Source organism: Bos taurus, chromosome 18, assembly GCF_002263795.3.
Source record: "Bos taurus isolate L1 Dominette 01449 registration number 42190680 breed Hereford chromosome 18, ARS-UCD2.0, whole genome shotgun sequence".
Lineage (NCBI taxonomy): Eukaryota > Metazoa > Chordata > Mammalia > Artiodactyla > Bovidae > Bos > Bos taurus.
Genome location: NC_037345.1, coordinates 52,265,001 through 52,273,919, shown reverse-complemented (window position 1 = coordinate 52,273,919; position 8,919 = coordinate 52,265,001). Strand labels below are relative to the sequence as shown.

General features: G+C 43.9%; 1 protein-coding gene across 4 annotated transcripts in view; it reads left to right on the top strand.

Annotated features, from left to right (window-relative positions):
- Positions 1-3,271: 3,271 nt before the first annotated feature.
- ZNF112 (zinc finger protein 112) overlaps positions 3,272-8,919 on the top strand; it is a 28,008-nt gene continuing 22,360 nt past the window's right edge. For 2 of the 4 annotated variants that reach the window (XM_015458207.3, XM_015458206.3), the window contains exon 1: positions 3,616-3,670. Coding sequence is in view for 2 of the 4 variants with exons in the window: in XM_024979145.2 (XP_024834913.1) it covers positions 3,565-3,670 (106 nt within the window). In the remaining 2 variants the exon portion in view is untranslated. Of the gene's footprint in view, positions 3,671-8,919 lie in introns of all 4 variants that reach the window. The other 2 variants (XM_024979145.2, XM_024979144.2) reach the window with 2 other exon arrangements.

Here is an 8,919-nt window from a genome sequence, read left to right as displayed (position 1 = left end):
CTCAGTCTAGGCAAGGGGCCAACAGTGGTCCTGGAAGAGAAGCGATGGTCGGTGGGTGACAATGGTTAGAAGCATTTGCGTTTCCTTCTCGGCAGAAAATCCTAGCGTTTGCAGAGCAGTTGGTTGGGAGCGGGCTGGTATAGTACATGGCTTTTTTGATGGATGGGCTTCCCCGGTGAACCCGCCTGCAGTGCAGGAGACCCAGAAGAGACACGGGTTGGATACCTGGGTCGGGAAGATCCCCTGGAGGAGGACTTGGCAACCCACTCCAGTATTCTTCCCTGGAAAATTCCGTGGACTGAGGAGCCTGGCAGGCTACAGTCCATGCGGTTGCACAGAGTCGGACTTGATTGAAGCGACTGAGCACTCACTATACTAGTGACCACTAGCACTTGGACTTCCCCATAGCTCAAAGGTAAAGAATCTGTCTGCAATGCAGGAGACCATGGTTCGATCCCCTGGAGAAGAGAATGGCAATCCACTGCAGTATTCTTGCCTAGAGAATCCCATGAACAGAGAAGCCTGGTGGGCTACAGTTTGTGGGGTCGCAAAGAGTCAGACACGACTGAGTGATTAACACTTTCATTTCATTTCACTTCACTTCTGGGTTCTGTATTCCCCCAGCCTCTCCTTGATTCGCAATCAGCACGGCCACTTGCTAGTGTTATAACTTTGGGCAAGTTAATCTCTGAATCCGGAGAAGGCAGTGGCGCCCCACTCCAGTACTCTTGCCTGGAAAATCCCATGGATAGAGAAGCCTAATGGCTGGCGTATAATTATATAGTACTTACTCAGTGGGATTGTGGAAGTTAAATGAAGTTAATAACTTTAAAACATATGGAATAGTAATGGCGCACAGAAAAAGCTGCTTGTTATGGATGCACAAAGCTCCAGCCAACAATAATCAATTATGTATGAAACAATTTTGATTTCCCTGTGTTAAAAAGGCAGCATACGTGAAAGTAAGACAGTCAACTGGGCTGAAAATACTGACCTATTTGACATATATTAACCTATTTGACATATACTGGCATATATGCTAGAAAATGGATTAAAATCCTTAACATGAATCTTAAGATAATGAAACCCCAATAGGAATATAGATATGACTACAAAGGATATGAATAGGCAAGGTTTTAAAAGAAGCAATTGCTATAGCAAGTACATACATGAAAAATTAGATTGATTATCCAATAAATAAACATGTTGAATCAAGTTGCTTGACTGTGTTCTGGAATCCTATGAAATGTAATCCAGGCTCTAAGGGTAGTAGCTGACCTTCTGTCCTAGGAAGGCTATGACATAGGGGTTCTGGAAAGTGTAGTCCAACAGCTCTGTATAGGTAGCCAACTGCCTCTGCAGAGGGGCGTGGTGTGACCATTATCTCCTGGGGAATTCCGGGAGCATAATCAAGAATTGTGGGTACAGAGGGAACTCAACCTGGTGCTCTGTGACAACTTAAAAGAGGTGGGATTTGTTTTCTGTAAAATAAGGGGCATGACATTAACTACCTAGTAAAATTGTTTGGAGAGTTAAATAAGATAGTCACAAATAAAAGGGTGAAAGATTTCTTTAGCTAATGTATTTCCTGAGGAATGTTCAGTTTAGTTCAGTCACTCAGTCCTGTCCAACTCTTTGGAACACCTGGACTGTAGCACGCCAGGCTCCCCTGTCCATCACCAATTCCTGGAGCTTGTTCAAACATGACCATAGAGTCAGTGATGCCATCCAGTCATCTCATCCTCTGTTGTCCCCTTCTCCTCAATCTTTCCCAGCATCAGGGTCTTTTCCAATGAGTCAACTCTTCGCACGAGGTGGCCAAAGTATTGAAACTTAAGCATCAGTCCCTCCAATGAATATTCAGGACTGATTTCCTTTAGGATGGACTGGTTGGATCTCCTTGCAGTCCAAGGGACTCTCAAGAGTTTTCTCCAACACCACAGTTCAAAAGCATCAATTCTTTGGTGCTCAGCTTTCTTTATGGTCCAACTCTCATATCCATACATGACTACTGGAAAAACCATAGTTTTGACTAGATGGACCTTTATCGGCAAAGTAATGTCTCTGCTTTTTAATATGCTGTCAATGTTGGTCATAGCTTTTCTTCCAAGGAACAAGCATCTTTTAATTTTATGCTTGCAATCACCATCTGCTGTGATTTTGGAGCCCAAGAAAATAGTCTCTTACTGTTTCCATTGTTTCCCTATCTATTTGCCATGAAGTGTTGGGACTGGATGCCATGATCTTAGTTTTTTGAATGTTGAGTTTTAAGCCAGCTTTTTCACTCTCCTCTTTCACTTTCATTAAGAGGCTCTTTAGTTCTTCTTCTCTTTCTGCCATAAGGGTGGTGTTATCTGTATATCTGAGATTATTGATACTTCTAGCAATCTTGATTCCAGATATTCAGTTACCTGAAAACTTGTATGAGTCCAGGAAGAGATCAGATTTCCACCTGCAGTACTACTAGCCCTCTGATCCCTGCAGGAATCTGGGCTATTCCTTGATTCCTTCTGGATTCATGTTCTGTCTCAGAAGTGGAGTTGGTATGTGTGTATGTGTCTCCAGGATAGTGTGTGTGCGCAAGGGAGACAGAGTTCTGATTTCTCCCTGCTCCCTTTCCTTTCTTAGCCCTAACTTGAAGAGGGCTGTAGGAAGGAGATTTGAATAACTCCAGGTCCTAGCAGCAGAACCTTAGCCTGAGTAGGATTTAACATCCTTCTTTTTGCCATATCATCTCTCTTCTCAGTGGAGAAGTTTCTTTTAATAATTATTACACAGTCTGCTACATATTTAAATATTTGTTGAATAAAATAGGAGTGGGTAGGAGGAATACTTGGGCATAAATAATACTGATAATAGCCATTTTAAGGGCTTGATACAAATCACCACATTTAATTCTCACAAAAGCCCAGGGAGGTGGGTTATCTGCCCATTTAAAAAGGAGGACATTGAGACTCAGAGCAAAATTTTCCTAGCTGAGGTCATCCAACTACTAAGAACCTGAATTGGGAATTGAACCAAGGTATTTGCAGTCCCCAACCTCATTTTGATTTGTTTGTTGTCTAGTCTAGAAGGAATAGTTTGTAAAAGACCAAGAAAGTATGTAAATGATTGTGTTTCTAGTGAGCTTTCTCATGCATATCCAGCTTTTTATTGTATTTTATTTCAAGTAATAGTAAGTAGATACTTTACTGAAATAATGGTTGGATAACTGAATAATGAAACGTTGTAGATAATTAAGAGACTATATAAAGCATAAAGAAAATATTGAATTCTTAATAATCCCAGAGACAACTACGCTCTGAAAAGGCGGTGTTAATGCATTGTCTGCTAGAGAAAATAACAGAATTGTGTAGTAGAGCGCTCTAGGTTTGGAAACGTTTCGGCTCCAGGGAGGCGGGGTTACGAAATTCGTTCCGAGCAGGGATGCTGTGAAAATACAATCCACAAGCTCAGTATAGCGACCAGCCCTTTCGAAGATTAGGACGTGCCTGGAAATTCTGGTTAGTGTAGTACGGGAATACCGCCTTTGAAGAATTTCCGCTCCAGGCGGTGGTTGTGTCCATGCTCCTGTCGGGAATTCTGGGAAGCGTAGTCCGGGAGGTCTCTGTAGGCAGAGTCACTTCCGGCTCAGGTACGCGAGGCCGCGGCCTTCGTTCTTCTCGGAAAGGTGAGCCCTCCGTTTGCCGGTCCCCTCTCTCCGCGTCCACACTGACCTTTCTTCGCTTTGTTGTGGGCCAGTAGCGACCTGGCCCTCGGTCTGGTGGAAGGAACCGCCTGCGGCGCAGCGGGGATGGTGCTCCCTTTGACTAAGCCTCCTGGAGCGCGGGACTGTCGGTGTATCCCCCGTTTAGGGGCCCCCGGCCAGGGCCCTCTGTCGCTGGGTTTGGTTTGTCTCCTGGGTTCTGTACTTTCCCAACCCGTTTCTTGACCACCAGCCCGTGATGACGCTTCCTAACAGTATATTCCACGAGAGTCTTAACGTCTCTGCCTCCGTTTCTTCTTCTTTAAAGTTGATATTAGTGTCTACCTGTGTATGTGTGCTCGGTTGTCCAACTCTTTGCGACCCCATGAACTACAGCCCGCCAGCCTCCCCTGTCCATGGAGTTTTCCAGGTGAGAATACTGGAGTGGGTTGCCGAGCTGTCCTCCTGGGGATCTTCCCAACCCTGGGATCTAACCCGCGTGTCTTTGGTCTCCTGCCTTGGCAGGCGGATTCTTTACCACTGAGCCATATGGGAAGCCGCAGTGTCAACCTAATAGGGGTAGTTTGAGAGTTAAATGAGAATGTATAGGGAAAGACTTAGAACAGAGGCTAACCTGTGGTTAAAAATCACAAGGTCTCTTGTTACTAGTATTTTTTAATTTCCCGAGGAGCGCTTGGTTTCCTAAAGGCTTCTGTGAATCCGGGTTGAGGTCAGAGCTCTTGCAGCAGTGTTCCTGGCCGTTCTCTAATCCCAGAAGGAGTCAGGGCTGTACCCAGATTCCTAATGATTTTTAAATTTAAATTTTTGGAGAGGGTCAGTTCTGCCCGTAGTCTGGGGTGTGCACTGAGATTTATGCGGGAATGCTGATGGAGTTCCGATTTCTCTCAGGTTCCTTTCTGCTTCACAGCCTTGACTTCTTGAAAAAAGCTGCAGTGAGAAGGGAATGCCCCTTTGGCCCCAGACAGCAGAGCCTCACCTGAGTGGGACTTAGCATCCTTCTTCCTCTTACATCATCTCTTCACAGGGGAGAAGACATTCATGCCACTCATGGACAAATTCTTCTACAAAGATGCCCTGATATTTGTTGAATAAATGCTAGAAGGGATGGGGGAGTGCTTGGGCATAGTTAATGATTACAGCCGTACTTGCATGCTCCGTCATGTCTGATGCTTTGTGACCCCAAAGCCTGTTGCCCGCCAGTCTGCTCTGTCCATGGAATTTTCCAGGCACGAATATTGGAGTGGGTTGCCATTTCCTCCTCCAGGGGATCTTCCTGACCCAAGGATCAAAACCCTGTCTCCTATGTCTCTTGCATCAGCAGGGGGATTCTTTACCACTGAGCCACCTGGGAAGCTAATAATGACAGTATTTAAACGTTAGTCTCGGAATTTTCTATGAATGAATGTACTTAATCCTTACAAGAGTGGATACTGTTATTCTCATGTTAAAGATGAGGAAACAGACAGAGAGTATGATGCTTTCTTTTTTAAGTAATTTTGTTAATTTGGTTGCGCCGGGTCTTAGTTGTGGCATGTGGGATTTAGGTCCCTGTTCAGGGATTGAATCCTTGCCCCCTGTGTTGGAAGCACGGAGCCTTAGCCCCGGGCTACCAGGGAAGTTCTGAGCATGAGCTGTTTATTCTAGACCACATAGTAAGAGGCTTAACTGGGATTAGAATTCAGGTAATTTCAAGACCCTTATGCTGGGAAAGATTGAGAGCAGGAGAAGGGGACGACAGAGTATGAGATGGTTGGATGGCATCATCGACTCAGTGGACATGAGTTTGAGCAAATTCCAGGAGATAATGAAGGACAGGGAAGTCTGGCATGCTGCAGCCCATGAGGTCGCAAAGAGTCGGACATGACTGGGCAACTGAACAGCAACGAGAAGTTTCAATATGCTGCTTTGGTTCTTAATGTGTTTAGTGTCACGTTGAGAAGGCAATTTTGGATTTTTGTATGGGGCCATGAAAATTTTGAGTTTTTCATGATAGCTTTTCAGTCATCTGCGGTTTGCTGCTGCTGCTGCTAAGTCAGACCACCAGGCTCCACCGTCCCTGGGATTCTCCAGGCAAAAACACTGGAGTGGGTTGCCATTTCCTTCTCCAGTGCATGAAAATGAAAAGGGCAAGTGAAGTCTCTCAGTCTTGTCCAACTCTTCGTGACCCAATGGACTGTAGCCCAGCAGGCTCTTCCGCCTATGGGATCTTCCAGGCAAGAGTACTGGAGTGGGTTGCCATTGCCTTCTCCACATCTGTGGTTTATTTGTGTTTTATTTGAAATAATATTGTAACTCATATTTTGATTATTAAATAATGCTTGCATATTATAGAGAATTAAGAAAATACATGAAGTATAAGGATGTAGTACAGGATATAGAGATAACAGTAGTAAATTTTAATGTTTTCCTGTTCTGTAGATTTATTTTTGGATTTTTACTGAAGTTTTACAAAATAGGTATGATAGATTTTATTTTCCTGTTAAATTTTTACAATGGAAATTTACAAGCAGAGCCAAATGTAATAAGAATAAAATAATGAACCCCTGGAGAACCATCACCCAAATTCAACCCGTGTTATCATTCATCAGTCTCGTATCAACACATCCTCTCTCCCAATTTTTGTTGTTGCTGTTGTTTAGCATTTTAAAGCAAGTCTCCAACACTGAGTTAGTACAATAGTGACCGATTTGTGATTATAACTGCCCCAAACTGATTATGACACACTGTTTATATGCAAAACCAAGAAAGGGAGATGTCAGCAGCTACTTGAAGGTTTTTATTTTTGCAGCTTGGAAAATGACACTCATTTGAGAAAGCGTGGGGACACGAGAGCATTGTACTCTGGAGAGTGATGGTGATAACATTTGTTTTCTGCTGTATAGTTTGACTCACCTATGTCTTAGGGCTCTTTGTTTCTTTTTTTTTTTTTAATATTTATTTATTTGGCTGCATTGGGTCTTAGTTGCGGCACTCAGGATCTTCATTGCGGCACGCGGGATCTTTTGTTGTGAGGTTCTCTCCAGCTGTGGCACATGGGCTCCAGAATGGACAGGCTCAGTAGTTGCCCCACAGTGTTTGGGACCTTTGTTCTTCCACTAGAGATCAAAGCTGGGTCCCATGCATTGGAAACACGGGGTCATAGCCATTGGACCACTCTTTGTTTCTTGTCTCTTTTTCATACACTGACAATTCTTCTGTTCCTGGGACCATGTCATATTTTCCTCTGTGTGACCAGCACACCGGACAAGATTGGCAAGTGTTTGAAGTTAGAGTAGCCACTCAACAGACTGTCAGCACCAAGGGTTTGCCATGCAAAATTTCTGAAATTGGAATTAGGTAAAAACAGAAACAGGAAAAAAAAAAAAACAGAAACAGAAAAGAAATACCCCATGGGGATACTCCTTAATTGCCTTTAATGTTGGCAAGGTATAGAGTCCACCATTTATTTCAGGTTATTGAAGTGTTTCTGAACACTTCTTTTCATGATGTAAAACAAGCTTCCTAAGAAACACATTGATAGAAATGATGACAGCAAACATTTATAGATTGTGTTTTATGACTAGGCAGTGTTTCCAGTACCCCACTCCAGTACTCTTGCCTGGAAAATCCCATGGACGGAGGAGCCTGGTAGGCTGCAGTCCATGAGGTCGCAAAGAGTCGGATGCGACTGAGCAACTTCACTTTCACTTTTCACTTTCATGCATTGGAGAAGGAAATGGCAACCCACTCCAGTATTCTTGCCTGGAGAATCCCAGGGATGGCGGGGCCTGGTGGGCTTCCGTCCATGGGGTCACACAGAGTCGGACACGACTAAAGTGACTTAGCAGCAGCAGCAGTGTTTCCAGTGACTTTACCTTATGTCTCAACAGTTACCCTCATTTTACAGATGAGAGGCAGTTTTTTTTAAAAACAGTCATCATACAGTAAAGTTGTCTTATTTTTCCCTTTTAGGGGTACAATTCTATAAATTTTGCCACAGGTATAGATTTGTATAATCACCTCCATCATCAAGTACAGAACAGTCCCATCACCCCCCAAGAATTCTTCTATATTTCCTTTATAATCACCCTTCACTTGTCTATAAGCACTGGAAACCACCATAACCCTATCAGTTCAATTCAGTTCAGTTCAGTTGCTCAGTCGTGTCCGACTCTTTGCAACCCCATGAATCGCAGCACGCCAGGCCTCCCTGTCCATCACCAACTCCCAGAGTTCACTCAAACTCACTTCCATTAAGTCGGTGATGCCATCTAGCCATCTCATCCTCTGTCGTCCCCTTCTCCTCCTGCCCCCAATCCCTCCCAGCATCAGAGTCTTTTCCAATGAGTCAACTCTTCACATGAGGTGGCCAAAGTACTGGAGTTTCAGCTTTAGCATCATTCCTTCCAAAGAAATCCCAGGGCTGATCTCCTTCAGAATGGACTGGTTGGATCTCCTTGCAGTCCAAGGGACTCTCAAAAGTCCTCTCCAACACCACAGTTCAAAAGCATCAATTCTTCGGCACTCAGCTTTCTTCACAGTCCAACTCTCACATCCATACATGACCACTGGAAAAACCATAGCCTTGACTAGATGGACCTTTGTTGGTAAAGTAATGTCTCTCTGCAGCATTTCAATATGCTATCTAGGTTGGTCATAACTTTTTTCCCAAGGAGTAACTGTCCTTTAATTTCATGGCTGCAGTCACCATCTGTAGTGATTTTGGAGCCCCCCAAAATAAAGTCTGACACTGTTTCCACTGTTTCCCCATCTATTTGCCATGAAGTGATGGGACCAGATGCCATGATCTTCGTTTTCTGAATGTTGAGCTTTAAGCCAACCTTTTCACTCTCCACTTTTACTTTCATCAAGAGGCTTTTGAGTTCCTCTTCATTTTCTGCCATAAGGGTGGTGTCATCTGCATATCTGAGGCTATTGATATTTCTCCCAGCAGTCTTGATTCCAGCTTGTGCTTCTTCCAGCCCAGCGTTTCTCATGATGTACTCTGCATATAAGTTAAATACACAGGGTGACAATATACAGCCTTGACATACTCCTTTTGCTATTTGGAACCAGTCTGTTGTTCCATGTCCAGTTCTAACTGTTGCTTCCTGACCTGCATATAGGTTTCTCAAGAGGCAGGTCAGGTGTTCTAGTATTCCCATTTCTTTCAGAATTTTCCACAGTTTATTGTGATCCATACACTCAAAGGCTTTGGAATAGTCACAAAAGCA